At 54.8% G+C, this 18,513-nt stretch overlaps 2 protein-coding genes across 3 annotated transcripts in view; one reads left to right on the plus strand and one right to left on the minus strand.

Annotated features, from left to right (window-relative positions):
• The first annotated feature begins 3,391 nt into the window (after window positions 1–3,391).
• On the plus strand, window positions 3,392–17,691 carry POLR3H (RNA polymerase III subunit H). Its single transcript, XM_025926839.2, has 7 exons — window positions 3,392–3,445; window positions 3,735–3,864; window positions 6,522–6,618; window positions 12,969–13,055; window positions 13,488–13,551; window positions 15,060–15,261; window positions 16,225–17,691. Exons 2-7 carry the CDS (start codon window positions 3,754–3,756, stop codon window positions 16,276–16,278), a joined length of 615 nt encoding a protein of 204 aa, XP_025782624.1. The 5' UTR covers window positions 3,392–3,445; window positions 3,735–3,753; the 3' UTR covers window positions 16,279–17,691.
• ACO2 (aconitase 2) overlaps window positions 17,553–18,513 on the minus strand; it is a 55,957-nt gene continuing 54,996 nt past the window's right edge. For both annotated transcript variants that reach the window (XM_086712162.1, XM_025927068.2), the window contains one exon: window positions 17,553–18,107. In XM_086712162.1, coding sequence (XP_086568288.1) covers window positions 17,970–18,107 — 138 coding nt within the window. In that variant the 3' untranslated portion in view covers window positions 17,553–17,969. The remainder of the gene's footprint in view (window positions 18,108–18,513) is intronic.

Genomic DNA, 18,513 nt, shown 5'->3' on the forward strand with positions numbered 1-18,513 from the left:
TGAGTTCGAGCCCCGCATCGGGCTCTGTGCTGACAGCTCCGAGCCTGGAGCCTGCTTCAGATTCTGTGTCTCCCTCTCTCTCTGCCCTTCCCCCACTCACGTTCTCTCTCTCTCTCTCTCTCTCTCTCTCTCTCAAAATAATAAACAAACATTTAAATTTTTTTCTTTAATGTTAATTTTTTTTTGAGAGAGAGAGAGAGACAGAGTGTGAGCAGGGAAGGGGCAGAGAGAGAGACACACACAGAATCCGAAGCAGGCCCCAGGGTCTGAGCTGTCAGCACAGAGCCTGATGCAGGACTCAAACTCACGAACTGTGAGATCATGACCCGAGCTGAAGTTGGACGCTTAACCGACTGAGCCACCCAGGCGCCCCTGTGAGATTTTAAGTAATCCCTATACCCAGCGTGGGGCTCAAACTTACAACCCTGAGACTAAGAGTCCCACGCTCCACCGACTGAGCCAGCCAGGAGCTACCCCCATCCTTCTTTTAATGGCTTCAAATTCTTCCATTCTGTGATACACCGTATATATTTTTTATCCAGTCCTCCACTGACAGACAACCACCTGAGATCGGGTCTATTATTATCTCCACTTTCCAGAGAGGCAGCCGAGCCCTGAGAGGTCCATGGGCTCCACCGTGGGTGCTCAGCTAGCGTGCTGTGGCGTGAGAACTCCATGCCCTTAACCACTCACTAGACTCTCCTCCTCCTCCTGGATTAGCTTCCAACCCTATTTCTCCCTCACTCCGACACCTTTAGCAATTATTTCGCTATCCTTTTGTTCATCCAAATAACACATACTTACAAGCCCTGACCACGTGCCAGACACAGGGCTGGGCCCAGAGGATGTGGAGGGACATGACAGAGAAGTCCTCTGCCGGCAAGGAGCTTACTAAGTCTTTGTGCGCTTTTGTAAGCCACCTCAAATCTTCCACGGAACAACGCAGAGAATTAATAAAGGAGCCTGGTCCCTGTTTTTCCTAATGAGGAAACCAAACGTGCCAACAAATCACTGTTGCAGTCCTGTGAGCTGAATACCGTAACAGCCTGGGAACCCAAAACACTGAACTCTGCAATGCTGGCCCCATCCCCTCAGCCTGGCTCTCCTCCAGTTTCCCATCTCAGTGAAAGGCCCACCACCCAGCTAGTGCGAAAACCCTCCTGCTTTGGCTCTTCCCACTTCCGTCCCTAGGTCACCCACTCTATCGCCGCCACGACCACCGCCTGAAGACATCTGGACTCTGCCCAACTGTTCTCTCCATGGCTACCAGCCTTACTCGGTTCTTCTCTTAGAGGAGCTACCCAGTAACTTCCTCCCCGGTCTTCTTGTTTCCACCGCAGCCCCTTCCCATCCACTGTCCATCCAGCCAATGCATCACTGTGTCATTTCCCTGTTCTACCCATTTAAGTCTTCCCTTTGCTGTCCTTGGGCTAATAATGTCCTGATGGCACAGGCCAGTAGTTAGGATCATGGGCTCTGGAGCCTGAATCCCAGCTCTGCCACTTAATACCTGTGTGACCTTGAACGACCTACTTAACCTCTCTCTGCCTTAGAGGAGGCAAAATAATACGATAAATGAGAATGATAAATGATAATGAGATAAATCAGATAATAATAACCCCTACTTTATATAGCTGTTGTAAGGATTAAAAGTTAATGAATATTATAATGATAAGGCACTTGTGATCTGGACCCTGCTGAGCTCTCCAATCTCACTGGTTCTTATCTCCCTATAAACCAGCTAAAATACTTTTGATTCCCAGAGAGCATCAAATTCTCTCTCTCTCTTCCCTGCAATCCCTCTGAGCTGAAGCTGGACTTGGGGCCCAGTTCTTCCCCACTGGATCTCCAAAGCTGGGCACACAGTATGTTAAGTGAATGAATGAATGAATGAAATAGGCATTGCATTTGGGTTCTGATGGATGAGTAGGAGTTTTCCAGGTAAAGAAGTGTTTGAGGCAGGACTGTAAAAGAACTTGCTCCATCCCAGTGCTTGGAGAACAGAAGGGAGGTGAGACTGGAAAGAAAGGCTGGGTTCAGTCCAGACCTTTCTGCGTGGGCAGAGAAGGGAAGGCTTTCGTGACAGTGTGGAGGTCACTTGCCGGAAAGACTGAGGCCGGGAACTGGGGTATGTGGCTAAGCTCCAGGGGAGTAAAGGAAGGGCCTGAACCAGAGCAGTAGCAGTGGGAATGGAATGAAGAGGGAGGTTTGAGAGATTGAGAAAAAGACTTAATATCATCTCCTGAATGCTTTTCCTGAATGCCTCTTAGAAATGATATTAGGGGATTGTGGGATTAAGAGCTGAAGTAGCATTTCCCCGCTGTCTTCAAGTAGCTCAAATCTTAGGAGAGGCAGACAGACCTAAAAATAAAAATATGGATGCAGAGAAGGCCAAATTAAGTATCACAGCCTCATATCTCTACACGTGTAAAATCAGCAAATTGAAGCACCATACATTTCTGAGTGCCTGTCATCTACCCCAAGGCTTTTTTTAAGTTCTCAAATTTTTATTTGGTTTAAACACACTACAGTACATTTCCACAGTCCACCAACTTTGAGAGGCAGTGTGGAGGTTTAGATGGGCCCTCTTCAACCACTTAACAGCCCATGATCTTGGCCAAGCTACTGAACTGTCTTAGCCCAAGTTACCTATCACATGAAGGTGAAGGAGGATAGCACCCTTGGCAGCCAAGAGAACAAAAGGGGGCTGGAGGTGTGGGTGGTGGTTAAGATTCTGCAGAGTCTTGTGAGGTACTATAAAGCTTTTGGACTTTTTTTTTTTTAATTTTATTAAGTAATCTCTATACCCAAGGTGGGGCTTGAACTCACCATCTAGAGTTCAAGATCCCAATGCTCCACCCACTGAGCCAGCCAGATGCCTCAAGGTTTTGGACTTTATTAATTAGTTCAGTGGGAAGCTACTGAGGTTGTTTTTTGGCCCCAATCTATTATCTTTTCAGTTGAGATGTAATCTGCCTACAATTACATGCAAAGATCTTAACTGTTGAGTTCAATGAGTTTTGACAATTGTATACACCTGTGCAACCCACCCCTCAGAAGATACAGAACATTTCTATCACCCCAGAAAGGTCCTGCCTGCCCCTTTCCAGTTAATTCTCCTGCCTCCAGGGTACTGAAGGGTCTAAGCATATCATGCTGCCTCTTGAGAGGACCCCTCTGGCTGCAGCGGCGGCTCAGAGCTAGGCCTGAGACCAGCAAGGAGAGAGTACTACACAGGCCAGGTGAGAGAAGGCTGAAGCGCAGCGAGGTTGCCTAGCAACCAGCAAACCCGGTCGGAGCCTTGACTGCTCCTCCCTGGCAGAAGGGGAGGCCCCGCCCCACCTCACGTCACGTCGGGGGGCGGGCGAAAGCTTCTTATTGGTCTGTTCTCCGGAAGCGACGGGATTCGGAATCTCGCCCAAAGTCGGCAGCGCGTGGGAGCGCGGTGCGTGGCGTTGGCGCGTGGCCCGGGGGGGCGGGGGCTTGGTAGGGTCGTGTGGCGGGCGCTCGCACCCCTCCCACTGGAGCGAGGGTCCCTCGCGCTGAGCCTCAGTTTCCTTTCTTTGCAGAGGCTGAGCGCGCCCCACACCGGTTACTTGGGGCCCTGCCGCGCCGCCCCACTGCCGGCCTGGGTTGACGGGAGCGGGGAGTCTCAGCAACTGGGCCGGGACCGAGGGGGTTCGGGAGTGCCCACCGCCCCACACCCGGTGCTTGACTGACGCTCCCATTCCCAGGACCCCCGCGCGGGCCGGGATGTTCGTCCTGGTGGAGATGGTGGACACCGTGCGGATCCCCCCGTGGCAGTTTGAGAGGAAGCTCAACGACTCCATTGCCGAAGAGCTGAACAAAAAGTTGGCCAACAAGGTACTGGACCGACGGGGTCGTGGACGGGCCTTGGCACGGGAGGGCCCAGCACTGCCCACCTGCCCGCTGCAGGCCTCGACTTGGTCATGACAAACCTTGGCCTTGGGCAGGTAGCTTAACGTGTCGGAACTCGGTTTCTACACCTGTACATGGGATGGGGGGTAATCCACCTGCACATGGGATGTTAGAGGGGATCAAAAAGGGAACTGGGATTGAAAAGGGTCATTGTAACTGGGAGGTGCTGGACTCTACACTGCCAAATTACTTTGCAGTCTTGGGCAGGTCACTTACCTGCTCCGGGCCTCAGTTTCCGTTTGTAAAATGGAAATCATGGTGGCTGTGTAACCATGCGTTGTTTTTGTGGAGATGGACAGTGGTTTAGAGTTCACTGTCAGGAGGTTTATCCGTTCATTTCTGCGAAAAAGTATTTGTGCACCTTTTATGTGCCAGGCTTGCATGCCTTAGTGCTAGTGAGTACCTAGTGCGGGGCCTTCCCACTGCCTTCTCTGTAGTAACCCTCCCTCAGTTACTCTGTGTCATTATCACTGTTTCCTTTTTAGCACTTATCAGCACTATTTTCTTATTTGTTTACTTGGTTACCGTTTTTCTTTCTCTCTGCATGAGGGCAGGGACTTTTGTCTTTTTCCTCAGTGTCCCACATATTTTGCCGGAGCTTGGCATACAGTAGATGTTCTGTAATTGTCTGTTGATTGTATGAATGAAGCAGACAAGGTTCTGCTGTGTCGTGTGGTGGGAAAAGCAGATATGAATGAGAGGGTCCCACAGTTGAGTATGTGATGACAAGTTGAGGTAGACGCTGTGAAGGACAGGCACTCGCGAGCCTGTGGAATGAAGGAGAACTCTGCCTACGATGAGGGACAAAAGAGGCTTTGTTAGGGATGTGGTACTTGAGTTTGAGCTGAGATCTGATGCTGAGAAGAGGAACTAACTAGGGGATTTATTTTTGAGGGTGGGAGAGGGCTGGGCAGAGAGAAGAGCTGGGGAGGCAAAGGAAATAGTATGTGCAAAGACCCTGTGGCAGGAGGGACTATTTCACCCATCATGACATGGAGGAGCCTGGTGTGGCCTAGGCAGAGGGGGAGAGAGAGGAGAGGGCAGACTGGGAAGGTGGCAGGAGCCAAGGGACACAGAGCCTGAGGGACATCATGGTGGTACTGGTCTTCATCCCTAGAACAGCAGGAGGTGATAGGCTGAGAAGGAGTCAGCAAGAGGAAGGTTGGCTGGCTTTAGACAAGAGGCCAGTCCCTTCGATAGAGGCCGAGGTCATAGAAGGGAGGTGGACAGATCTGGGGAGCTGTTGGTGGAGAGAACTCATGATGTTCTTAGTGGATGGCTTGTGGTTACTTTGCGAGGTAGAAGGCAAGGGGGTCTGTGGAGGGACCAAGTGTGAGCATCATGGAGAGAAGAGGGGCGAAAAGCCCAAGAAGGGAATGTAGTCCCTTTGGGATACAAGTCCTTCAGTGACCTGTTGAGACAAGTCTTCTGTATTTGAGTCATTTGTTAAATTTTTTTTTTAAACGTTTTATTTATTTTTGAGACAGGGAGAGACAGAGCATGAACAGGGGAGGGTCAGAGAGAGGGAGACACAGAATCTGAAATAGGCTCCAGGCTCTGAGCTGTCAGCACAGAGCCCGACGCGGGGCTCGAACTCACAGACTGCGAGATCATGACCTGAGCCGAAGTCGGCCGCTTAACCGACTGCGCCACCCAGGCGCCCCTGTATTTGAGTCATTTGAGCAGAGGCTGCACAAAGAGGTCCATGGTCCAGCCAAGGGCACAGATCTTGTGCTGCCAAAGCCAGCCAGACTCTATGCCTCATTGTGGTGAGGTCTGGCCAGGACTCTGAGCCCTCTGAGCTTCTTGGTATTCCTTGAACAGTCCTTCAGGGTCTCTAACTGGGAGGTGATGACGCTGGTGGCAGATAAGCTGACACCAAAGGGGTTCAGTGGTTTGAAGCACCATGGGGTGGGGATGGGGGCATGGGATGCTCTCTGCCCAGTCTCAGGGCCTTGGCCGTGCCTCAGTCCCTGTGGCCACTGGTGTATGTCTGATACTTTGTGAGCAGAATGGGGATTAACCAGGACTCTGACACTCACTCTGAGCTCTAGTATAGACCTGGAGACTTTGGGAAGTGTAGTTTTGACCAGGGTCCCCTCCCAGTGTTCCTCACTGGCAATAATAGTGATCTGTGGGTTGACTGTTATTATTTCCAGCATGTGAGCCAGGCACTTGCATAGGGGCTTCACATCCATATGTCTCTTTATTTAATGAGCCTGCAGCCTGGTAGGTTCATTTTTGCAGATGGGGGAAACTGAGGCTCGGAGAAGTGACCTTGGAGGTCACACAGTGGGTGGTGGAACTGTCACTGTAACCTTGATCTGCCTTGTCACCAAAGGCCCTGCTCTTTCCAGAGCTCCACATTCTTCTGAGGCTCCTTACCCATGGTTACCTCACACCATGCCTCGACTCCTTGCTAGCTATAAAATGGGGATAATCCTACCTGCCCTGGGTGGGGAGGGTCTCAGGAGAGAATGCTGGGGAGCTGGGCCTCTGGGTCACTGTGTGTGTGTGTGTGTGTGTGTGTGTGTGTGTGTGTGTGTGTGTGTGTGTGTGTGTATGCATGCGGATGCACACAGGTCGTGTACAACGTGGGGCTCTGCATCTGCCTGTTTGACATCACTAAGCTGGAGGACGCCTACGTGTTCCCAGGAGACGGTGCGTCACACACCAAAGGTGGGTGCCCTTTCCTCCTCGGTGTTGGGTTTCTTGGGGCTTGGGGTTTGGCTGTGGGAGTCCTGGTGTAGGGATTGGGAGACCTGAGGCCTAGTCCTGACTGCCAGGAATTGACTGGGTGACAGTGGGCAGAATCCTCCCCTGTCTGGGCCTTGGTTTCCTCATCTATAAGAAACAGTGCACAGGGCAATTCTTGAGGCCTCTCTGGCTCTGAGATTGTGGCTGTGTGTCTGTGCCCCCTTTGGTCTTGTTTATTACTGAGCTCTGCTCTGCCTGGCCCTCCAGCTGCTCAGTCTGGTGGAGGGTGGCCAGACAGAGATGAGGACACTTGGAGTAGTCATCGCTGGGTTAAAAGGGTGGAGAGCAGAGGTGCCTGACTGGCTCAGTCAGTAGACTGTGCAATTCTTGATCTCGGGGTTGTGAGTTCGAGACCCATGTTGGGCTTAAAGATGACTTAAAAATAAACTCTTATTTGAGCCTGGGTGGCTCAATCGGTTAAGCGTCGACTTCGGCTCAGGTCATGATCTCACGGTCTGTGAGTTCGAGCCCCGCGTCAGGCTCTGTGCTGACAGCTCAGAGCCTGGAGCCTGTTTCAGATTCTGTGTCTCCCTCTCTCTCTGCCCCTCCCCTGTTCACGCTCTGTCTCTCTCTGTCTCAAAAATAAATAAACGTGGGGCGCCTGGGTGGCGCAGTCAGTTAAGCGTCCGACTTCAGCCAGGTCACGATCTCGCAGTCCGGGAGTTCGAGCCCCACGTCAGGCTCTGGGCTGATGGCTCAGAGCCTGGAGCCTGTTTCCGATTCTGTGTCTCCCTCTCTCTCTGCCCCTCCCCCGTTCATGCTCTGTCTCTCTCTGTCCCAAAAATAAATAAACATTGAAAAAAAAATTAAAAAATAAATAAATAAATAAATAAATAAATAAACGTTAAAAAAAATAATTAAAAAAAAAAATAAACTCTTCAGAGGCACCTGTGTGGCTTAATCAGTTAAACATCCGACCTCGACTCAGGTCATGATCTCACAGTCTGTGAGTTCAAGCCCCACATCGGGTGAGCTAGAGCCCCGCTCAGGGCTCCACACTCTCTCTCCTTCTCTCTCTCTCTCCCTCTCTCTCCCTCTCTCTCTGCACTTTGTGGGATTCCCTCCCTTTCCCTCTCTCCCTGCCCCTTGCTCGCTCTCACTCTCTCTCTCTCTCAAAAGTAAATAAATAGGGCCACCTGTGTGGCTCAGTTGGTTAAGCGTCTGACTTTGGTTGAGGTCATGGTCTCACAGTTTGTGAGTTTGAGCCCCTTATCGGGCTCTGTGCTGACAGCTCGGAGCCTGGAGCCTGCTTCGGATTCTGTGTCTCCCTCTCTCTGGGCCCCTCCCCCACTCCTGCTCAGTCTTTCAAAAATAAACATTAAAAAAAAAAATAAAGCAAAAATAAATAAATAAAATTTTAAGAGTTTTTTTTTTTAAAAAAAGTGTGGAGGGATGCCTGGGTGGCTCAGTCAGTTAAGCATCCAACTTCAGCTCAGGTCATGATCTCGCAGTCAATGAGTTCGAGCCCCGCATCAGGCTCTGCTGACAGCTCAGAGCCTGGAGCCTGCTTCAGATTCTGTGTCTCCCTCTCTCTCTGCCCCTCCCCTGCTCATGCTCTGTCTCTCTGTCTCAAAAATAAATAAAAACATTAAAAAAAAAAAGTGTGGAGAGCAGAGGGGAGTGCATCTGTTTCCTGGGGAGGAGGCTGGTTGAGGGTGGGGGGCTTTTGACGGGCACTATGGACATAATGGTTAAGCGTGGCCTCTGCATTTGAATTCCGTCTCTGCCGCTTATTTGCTATGTATCCTATGCAGAATATATAACTTCTGTGCCTCTGCTTCCTTGCCAATAGAATGCAGTTAACAGTAGATTTTATATTACAGTACTGATGTGATGATTCTACTGACTTCATATGTGCAAAGATCGTAGGACAGGACCTTGGTTCTTCTGGACTGGCTTGGCCAGTAGGGTGTAGGGCGGCCTCATGTGACTGGCGGCTGGCAGGCTAGTTGGTGGGGAGGGATGGCTCATCTCTGCTGCCTGTGGTCTCATTTTTGCTTAGGGGACACTGAGCACCATAGGGCAGCTGGAGCCCCCAGGCACCAGCCACTTTTCAGTGTCTGCTTCTATCCCATTGGCCAGAGCAGGTCACATGGCCAGGGCTGGCATCAGGGGATGGAAAAATAGCCGCCACCTCTTGCTGGGAGGAGCCAGAGTCACATGGCAAAGGGGCACGCACCCTAGGAAGGGAAGGTTGGTTACCAGACCTGGAGGTGTACCGGGAGGGTCACCTTGGCTACAGCTCTCGGAGAGGGAGTGGGGCATTCTTCACTCTCCTCCCTGGACCCCACCAAATCAGAAGCAGAGGGCAAGGGGGCCACTGAGGTGGTTCGGGGCTAATCAGTGTCTGCGTGCGGCTCAGACCTGCTGAATCACAGTCTCTGGGGGAGAGCCTGCAGGCTGTTTTAGCAAGTAGCCAGGTGATTCTCCCACCAGGCCCTGTGTGAGGAGCCCTGCCCTAGCCCATCCTGGTCAGCCTCTGGGCACAGAGGTGTCGAGCATTCTAGAACGTGCCATGAGGCTGCCTGATGCTGTCTGGGATCCAGAGACTTCATTAGTTCACAGAGATGTTAACTGCTCCGTGGGCAGCCCTAAGAAACGGGCTGCGTTTGTACCGACTAGAAGCATTTAGCAGAAAAATAAGACGGTGATATAAAACAAAACCAGGGGCCTCTGTTTACAAAGAAGGATGCCCTTAAGCTGAGCCCAGTTTCTGCCTTTAGCTGGTGGTCCAGGTGGTAAGAGCCACCAGAACTTGAAGGAAAACTGGGAGAAAAAAAGTTAAAATTGAGGAAATTCTGTTCTTTCATTTTGTTGTTTCTGCCACTTAGTGTAAGATTTCCACTTTGGGTTTTCATTATCCCCCACCCCCAGTTCACCCTGGACCCCCTGGTTCTTTGGGAATGAGGTGTGAGGATTAGGGCACTGGGCTAGGCATGTCACATGGACCTGGATTTGAATTCTGGCTCTGACCCCTCTCTCCCCTGCATACCTTGGGCACGTATCTCTCCACCTCTCTTGGCCTGGGCTTCCTCATATGTAAATGGGTTAACACTCGCAGCTATAAAGCTTCTTGCGGTCCGTCAGGCATCATGCAGGGTGGCATTTTACGGTGGGGATTGGTTGCCATGCTTTAAGGCTGATTCTCGACTTGCCCCATTTCTGCTGCGCCCCCCCCCCCCCCCCCCGGCCACTACCTCCCCCTGGGCTGTGGCCAGGTGTGCCGAAGGACGCCTCAGCCTTTGCTTTGAGGACTCTTTTTTTTTTTTTTCCTTAATCCTGAGAGAGAAAGAGGGAGAGGATCCCAGGTGGGCTCCTCGATGTCCGTGCAGAGCCGGACTCAGGGATGGAACCCACAGACCATGAGATCATGACCTGAGCTGAAATCAAGAGTTGGACGCATAACCGGCTGAGCCACCCTGGAGCCTCTGGAGGACTCTTTTTTGCTCACTGCCTTCTGCTTCTTCCTCCCCCCTCCTCTTCCCCCTCCTCCTCCTCATCTCCCTCCTCCTCATCTCCCTCCTCCTCCTCCCCAGGCCAGATTGCTTTCCCTCTCGACAGTAAGTGTGTACAAGATGTCAGCCTTTGGGATTTGTGACACTGGCCCCAGTTGTCTAGCCTCATCTCTTGTCACTTAGAGTACGTTTACCTGGCCCCAGTCCCATGTTCTCTATGTCCCGCAAGCCGACTGGACCCGGCCTCCCTGGGGAAGCCTCTCTCAACCTGCCCCACCACCCTGCCCCGCTGGGAGCTCCAGAGCAGCCTAACTTCATGCCACCATTTCTTTTTTCTTTTTCTTTTTTTTAAAGTCGTGATAACATACATATAACATAAAATTGACCATTTGAACTATTTTTAGTGCACAGTTCAGTGGCACTGAAAACATTCACATTGTTGTGCGACCATCACCAAACTTCTTCATCTTCCCAGACTGAAACTCTGTCCCTATTAAGGATTCACTCCCCATTCCCCGCTCCTCCAGGCCCCAGAAACCACCGCTGTACTTTGTCTCTATGAATTTGAGTATTCCAGGTACCCATATAAGTGGAGTCACACAGTGTCTGCCCTTTGCAGAAACTCACGTGCACCCCGAGGGAGCCCCGCTTCTCCTGGGACAGACTTTGCCCAAATCTGCACCTGACGACAGGTCTTCCTCTCAATGATCCCGCAGACCCACTCTTTCTGACTTTCCAGGCCTCCCGCCTGCCCACTGAACACCCCTGGAACTTCAGGTGGGGCTCTTGGGAGGCGGCTCGAAAGAGCACTGTCCCTCCGGCTGGTCTGTGGCCTCCTTTTGAATTGAGATCTAATTCACATATCATAAAATTCACCCTTTGAAAGCTTAGGATATTCACAGACTGTGCAACCATCACCACTGTCCAATTCCAGAACATTTTCATCCCCTCAAACCCGTACCCATCAGCAGTCACTCCTCATTCTCCCCCTTCCCCCAGCCCCTGGCAGCTGCTGATGTACTGTCTCTGGATTTGCCTATTCTGGACATTTCACATAAATGGAATTACACAGTATGTGGTCTTTTGTGACTGGCGCATTTCATGTAGCGTAATGTCCTCAGGGTTCGTCCATGTTATGGCAGGTATCAATACTCCATTGCTTTTTAATACTGAGAAGTATTCCATTATATGGATAGGCTACATTTTGTGTATCCATTCATCTGCTGATGGACACTTGGGTTGGCCACCATATGCTTTTGGGTGTAGTTGTTCCAGACTGGAGCGCCCTGGGCACAAGACCACATGCAATTCTGCCCCCAAAGCCCAGTGCCCAAACAGGCCCTGGCACAGACTTGGTAGAGGCTCTGTGGGGATTTGTTAAACTGAACTGAATGTTGGGTCAGATGGGGGACAGGGTTTTTCCATCCTGTGGCTAGATGACCCTTGGCTGCCCTCAGCTGCTCTCCGCAAGGTCAGCAGGAGGCTCTCATCACAAGGAGGGGAGGGGATACCAGCTGCCCCCTCTTTTCCCATGCTTCCTGCCTGGTGGGGCCATGGAGAAGCAGCCTGGCAGCGAGCTGGGGGCCCAGTAGGCCCTGCTGTCCTCAGTGCAGTGTTGGAGACCAGGCATCTGAGGGTGCTAGTGGCAGAAGCGTGTGTCTGGGGATGAAATCTGTCCGAGGAAGGCAGATTCCACCCTGTGGCCCTGCCTGGTGGTCCAGGAGGACTTGGAGTCTTCTGTGGCACAACAGGGCAGAACGGCTGTGTGGCTATGAGTATGTTACCCAGCCCCTCTGAGCTGCTTCTCCATCCTGACAATGGGGAAGCATGACGCTGATATGGATGCGTTGTGCCGGGCATGACCAGCAGGAAGTAGCCTCGTGGTTATTCTCTAGCTCCGGCGGTGTGTTTAGGCCAGTGGTGGTCACCCCCTTTGGGGCTTTGAGGGGCAGGAGTGATGAGGTAATAGTGGGCACAGACCCTACCTGATGTTTTCCTAGGGGTCTGGTGAGTGGGGAGCACTAGGGCAGGGCCTGAGAACCCACAGAGGGCATTTCTGTTGGGTTATTGCCTCTGCCTCCCCCCACTCCCCCTCAGTTTCAGGGCTTTTTTTTTTTTTTTTTTTTTTTTTTTTTTTTTAATTTTTTTTTCAACATTTATTTATTTTTGGGACAGAGAGAGACAGAGCATGAACGGGGGAGGGGCAGAGAGAGAGGGAGACACAGAATCGGAAACAGGAAACAGGCTCTGAGCCATCAGCCCAGAGCCTGACGCGGGGCTCGAACTCACGGACCGTGAGATGACCTGGCTGAAGTCGGACGCTTAACCGACTGCGCCACCCAGGCGCCCCTTTCAGGGCATTTTTAACATCATGTTCCAGGTCAGAGCTATGCCTGGGGCAAACTTTCCAATCAGAGGGAGATGGGGAACTTGTTTCCAAACCTGGCTTCCTTTGCCAATTACTTCCGCCCTTTTTAGAATTTAAGGGAGAGAGTCTAGAGGAAGGGTGGGATTGATTCTGGAGTTACCCGTGGCCCAGAATCCAGGTTTGTCTAATGGGTTTGGGGGCCAGCCCTCACTTCCAGGGCTGCCGCTGTTGGCCTGTTATGGGGGCCACACTGTGGCCTTGCAGGGGGCTGGGGCTGGGTCCAGGGGCACTGGGTGTGGACTGCCCAGCAGACTCCTGGGTGGCCAGAGGGCCTCCAGGTCAGCAGTCTGGCCAATGGGGTCAACACTGGAAAGCCTGGGCCGCCCCAGAGCGGCCGTCCCTCACATGCTTGCTCGTCACCGACCTCCTTATCCTTTTTTCATTTCCAGTCCATTTTCGCTATGTGGTGTTCCATCCATTCCTGGATGAGATTCTGATCGGCAAGATCAAAGGCTGCAGCCCGGAGGGAGTTCACGGTAATGGTGGCCCCGACTCGTCACACGAGGCCTGGGAGCGCACTGGGGCAAGTGGCCAGGCCAGCAGGCCTCCCTTCAGCTTCTGTCTGAGCCACACAGTCAGGGGAGGGGTCAGGAAAGCTCATGGGTGAGGGGAACACACAGCCCCGTCGTGCTCATGTAACCATGAAGACCTTGGCCAGCTGTGGGCCTTCCCTGTGAGGCCCTAACTCAGCACCTCGGGTTGAGCACTGGAGCTGGTGGAGGGGACTTGGGGTCCCAGGCGCCTCCTGGTCCCCGTTGTGTGTGGTGTCCGCCATGGGTTTTGGTGGCTGCTCAGGCCATGTAAGTGGCATCAGCAGAGGTGTGGGGCTTTGAGGTGGGGGAGGCACTCAGATTTCCATGCCAACAACTGCCTCTGTCCCATGCTGTCACTTTCTTCATTTCTTCCAGTCTCTCTAGGGTTCTTTGATGACATTCTCATCCCCCCAGAGTCGCTGCAGCAGCCAGCCAAGTTGTATCCTCCCAAGGTTAAAGCGGGTCACAGGGGGCTCAGGTGTTTCCAGAGGACAGTCCCGCTCCTTGGGGTGGCCCTGGCTCCTGTGATCTGATACTGCTGACCTCCCTGCCCGCCCCCGCCCCCCCCCCCCCCCCCCGGGCCTGCACATGTGCTCTGGAAGCGCTGGCCTGCCTGTGCTTCCCGTGCTCATGGTGTCCACACGCCTGTGCTTCTGTCTGGGCCGTCGGGCCTGGTTGGGTAGGTTGTGCTCTGTAGGTGGCATGCTATTCACTTCCGGTTCACTTTGCTTTGGGTGTCGTCTCCGGGATCGTATCAAAGCTTCCCTCCCTGGAAAGGTTTGCCCTGCTTGGCTCACCTCCCCTGGTATGCAGACAATACCACTGGCTGACATTTGAGGGCTCGACTGCCTGGGCCTGCGATGGGTTGTTTCCCTCTGCTGGGTTCCCCCAGCGCCGTGCCCCAGCCCTTCCCCTGCTGCGCTGAGTGGTGTTTCTGCGGGTTCTCGTCGAGACTGCTCACCGGAAGGGACCCCGTCTTGTCAGGACTCTGTCCACAGTGCCTAGCGGGGGGGGGGGACCTGACACAGAGGGGTTAAGGCAGGACCCTTTGCAGCATCGCCACTAGAGGGCGCTGTGGCCCCTCGGTGTGCACTGAGGGAGGGGTTGGGCTTTGTAGGGATTTCGGGGGTGCTGCTGCCCTCACCGGATGGTTCATCAGATCCGCTCTGCCTGGGTCTCTGCGGGCCAGGTGCAGGGTCTGTGTGTGACTCCAGAGCTTGTCAGAAAACCTGGCCCTGCCCGGCTGGGCCTCTTGCCGGCCACGGGCCCTCAGGCACGTGACCTTCCATCTGCCACGTCTGTCCTCCTGAAAACTGGGAAAGTCCTTGTGCTGTGTGTGGGTCATGGTCGCGCGGCATGGTTGGGAAGGGGTGTGGAGTCGCACTGCACAGAGGGCATAGGACAGCTTCAGCCAGCACTCCAGGACCAAGTGTGCAGGTCCTGGGGAAAGCACTTTATTACCTCCACCACGGCCCTGTGAGGGCAGGCCTTGCTACAATTCCTGTTTTACAGATGGGGACCTGAGGCACAGAGCTTGGGCCTGGCCCCGGTCACAGCTGGCGGAGCCGAGATCTGAACTTGGCAGTTGGACCGAGAGGACACCCAGGCAGGGAGAGGACCCCAGGCAGCAAGAGGCCCTCGTCCTTCCTGCCTCAAGAGACGGGGGACCCGCTCTGCCCTTGAGCCTCCTTCCTGCCCTGAGGATGTATGTTCCCAGCCAGGGCCCTGGTACCCCAGCGTTCCTGCTTTTCACTGTGGGGCCCAGGGTGGGCCCAACCTTGCCTTCTGCACATGGTGTGGGCTTGCTTTGCCTGGACCTCCCAGCCACGGTGATCTTCTGGGATTGGATCTTCCTGGGGGCGGGTATTGTGGGAGGAACCCCCACCCCAACCCCACCCTCAGACTCCCCCATGCCTGGTTGTTGCCTTGACCCTGCACCCCGCCCAGCGACGAGGCAGAGCAGGTGTGGGTGTGGGAGTACGAGACGGAGGAAGGAGCGCACGACTTGTACATGGACACCGGCGAGGAGATCCGCTTCCGGGTGGTGGACGAGAGCTTTGTGGACACGTCCCCCACGGGGCCCAGCTCGGCAGAGGCCACCTCTTCCAGTGAGGAGCTGCCAAAGAAGGAGGCTCCGTACACGCTTGTGGTGAGATGTCCTGATGCCGCTGCCAGAACCATGGGGATGGTGTGGGGACAACCCAGGCGGTGGGGTGGCGGGGGAGCCGCTTCTGAGGGCGTTTGCCCCGGGTTCACCGCCTCGAACCCCTCTCCCCGCAGATCAGGGTGCGGGTCCCTGTTTGGTTGTTAGGCGGTCACTTCTCCCTGGGGAGCCTGTTTCGCAGGTCACAGGCCAGGGCGTAACACCCGTGAGGTGACAAAGCTGCCACGGCTGTCGGGGAAGGTGGGGGGGTCAGGCTCCTGACCGCAGGAGGGACAGGGCCCAAGTTGGGTGACAAGGCTGCCCAGCAAGACAAGGCCAAGGGAGAGAGACCAGGGCAGGGGTTTGGGAGCGAACCAAAGGCGGGGCGTCAGGGACGGGTGACCCTCAGTCAGGGCTGTGCCTGTACCAGACCCTGTACAGACATGAGGTGGCAGGGGAGCTGCGACCAGCCAGATCTGACTCGGGTTGTCGTCTTCCCTCATGGGGTGAGACTGTGATGCAGGACAAAGCGGGACACGTTTTGGGGGCCTGCTAGGGGGCTTTTCTGGTCTAACATATGCTGCAGGTTGTTCGCTCAGGGGTAGCCATTCTCTGTCAAGGCCATCCCCTCTGCGTGTATTTGGAGGCTGGGACTTTCTGGCAGGACTCAGCGCGTGTCCGGGACTGGCCTGCCGGTGCCCGTGTTTGGGCAGGCCTGGCGTGAGGAAGGGTACCTGACTGAGCCGAGGCCCTGGGGCAGGAAGGGCGCGCATGGGCTGTGTTCCTGTACGGCAGCTGGGGGCGCTGGTGTGGCTCCTGGGTTTCCCCATCCCCCAGCCGGTGTGTGCATGTGTCACCACCGTTCCCTCTGCTGGTGCCAGGCGCCCGGAAGGAAGGGCCCCTTTGCCTCCTGTGTTTGTTCAAGCGCTTGAGGTGGATATGTGCCTGTTCTCTGTCTACCCCTGGCAGGGATCCATTAGCGAGCCAGGCCTGGGCCTCCTCTCCTGGTGGACCAGCAGCTAGCCCTGGGGCTGGACAGACCCCCACCCCCATCCCGCCGTCCGGGGAAGGAGGTGCCGCTGGCCATGGAGACAACAGCAGCTTCTGCAGGTGCCAAGGAGCAGAGTGTGTGCCCCACCGGACTGTCCCCTCCCTCGCCATCCTGGCCCTGTTTCTGGAGCTACCCTGAAGTCACTGTTCCTGTGGACTTCTGCCTCTTGGTGACAGCAAAGACATTTAATAAATAAGGGCAGCATCAGTCAGGGAGGAGCCGCCCTTGTCTCCGTGATCTAAGGTCACCGCGTTGCCACAGCTGGGACAGCATGTCCTTCCTCTCCCCGGATGGCTGCTGGAGAACTCCCCCTGATGGCAGGACGTGGTGGTGAGAGATCATTGGCCTCATGGGCTCTGGGCCGGCCTAGCCCGGTGGCTCCTAAGGTCACCAAGAGAGGGTGGCCTGGGGCAGCTGCCAGCTGTTGGTCGGAGTCTTGACCTTTCAGGGACGACCATCTTCTTTCCCACCAGCATTTGGAAGGTGGGGGCCTGGGCTTAGCTGGCCCAAGGTCAGGGATGGTGACCATCCATGTCGTCCCTCCCACCAGAGGTACAGCTGTCACTTCCAGACCCTGGCCGCGCCAGGAACACCCTGTGTGTCATCTGGTGATGCCAGATCCTGGACAAGGGCGGACACCACACCGTTTACTCAGCCAAATGGCTTTGGCAGGTCCTCCCTGCCCTGTCACTCCCTCGTGCACAAACCGCACGCTTGTTCTGTCGGGCAAGTCTTGTGCTGAGGAAGGGACCTCCGCGGGGCCTGCCTCCTGCTCTGGTCTTTCAGCTCACACAGGCACCGAGCATGGAGGCGGAGGTACTGCCGGTGGACGTCACCCCAGGGACAGCAGCAGCCGCGGAACGGTGCCCGCCGCCACCTGGGGCTGAGGGGCAGGGAGGGGACAGAGCACGTAGTGGACCAGCTGTGTGACCTCGGACGAGGTGGCCTCTAAGAAGGGGGGCTGTGCCCCGCCTCGGGGTGTTTGCAGGGCTGACTCTACGCCCAGGGGAAGCGGAGGCTCCTGGTACACGGGGAGGTGGGGGAGGCCGCGCTGTGGGCGGAAGTGGGTTAGGGCAGGGAGGCGGGGCTGAGAAGTAGCGCGAGTTCCCGCCCCGTGTGTCCTCCACCGCAGTGGCAGGTGTGCCATGGCGTGGCTAGCGGGAGCCTCTGCCGACTGGCCACGAAGACCCAGCCCGAGCCCTGGAGTTGGGGACGATCCAGACACCACCACTCACACACTGGAACAGTCACTGAGTCCGTATTCTTATTTTCCTCATGAGAGCGAAAGTTTCTTTAAAATCTTTCAGCCACCAGTGAAATGATGAGGCGGGAGAAATAACTTTAGATGGGAGTCTTGTCATCAAAAATAAATACAGTTACATGGAGTTGTTCAAGATGCATGTTGTTCAAGATCTGAATTAGACTAAAAATGGGAAGGCAGGGGGCTGGAACATTCTTTTAAGAGCCCTCCCCCCGCTCACCCACCCACCTGTGTGTCCCTCGGCCGGCTGAGGGAAGGGAGGGCAGGAGGCCTGACCACACCATCTTGGAGCAGGAAGCCAAGGCCGGAAGGGGGCAGATCCAGTTCTGATGACGCACTGACTGCACCGGGGACCCCGGAGCGGGATCCAAGGAGTAGGCAGACAGGTGGCATGGCTGGACCTTACTGCTGCTGCAGCTCCTTCATCCTGTTCAGGGCGCTGCCGGCGCGGAACCACTCGATCTGGGTCTCGTTGAAGGTGTGGTTCAGGAGGATGGTCTCCTGAGTCCCGTTGGGGTGCTTGATGATGCATTTCAGGGGCTGTAAGAGGAGGGGGAGTGGCTCTTAGGAACCGATTCTGCCGGAGGGTCAGAAAGGTAGGGTGCCCCCAGAGTGGACCGGCAGGCAAACCGAGATCTAGGCCAGGTCTGAGCTGGGGTGGCCGTGGTCAGACCCGATGGTAGAACTCGCGGGGCCTAGCGAGCCCCGCCAAGCACAGGCTGTTGGCCTCTGACTGCCAAACCTGAGCTAATGAGTGAGGCCTGAGCTTTCTCCACCCTCGTCTCTGAGGAGACACTTCCTTTCTGGGGGGGGAGGGGGTGCTTGGAGAATTTAAGGGCCCTACCAGCTGGAACAAAGGCTCATGGGAGGAAAAAGGGGGGTCAGAAGTGGGCATAGAAGGAGGGAAAGCAAAGTGGCTGTCCCCAGCCCACCCTCCTTTCCTGGC

This window comes from Puma concolor, chromosome B4 (genome assembly GCF_028749965.1).
Source record: "Puma concolor isolate L17-30 chromosome B4, mPumCon1.1.hap2, whole genome shotgun sequence".
NCBI classification, from domain to species: Eukaryota; Metazoa; Chordata; class Mammalia; order Carnivora; family Felidae; genus Puma; species Puma concolor.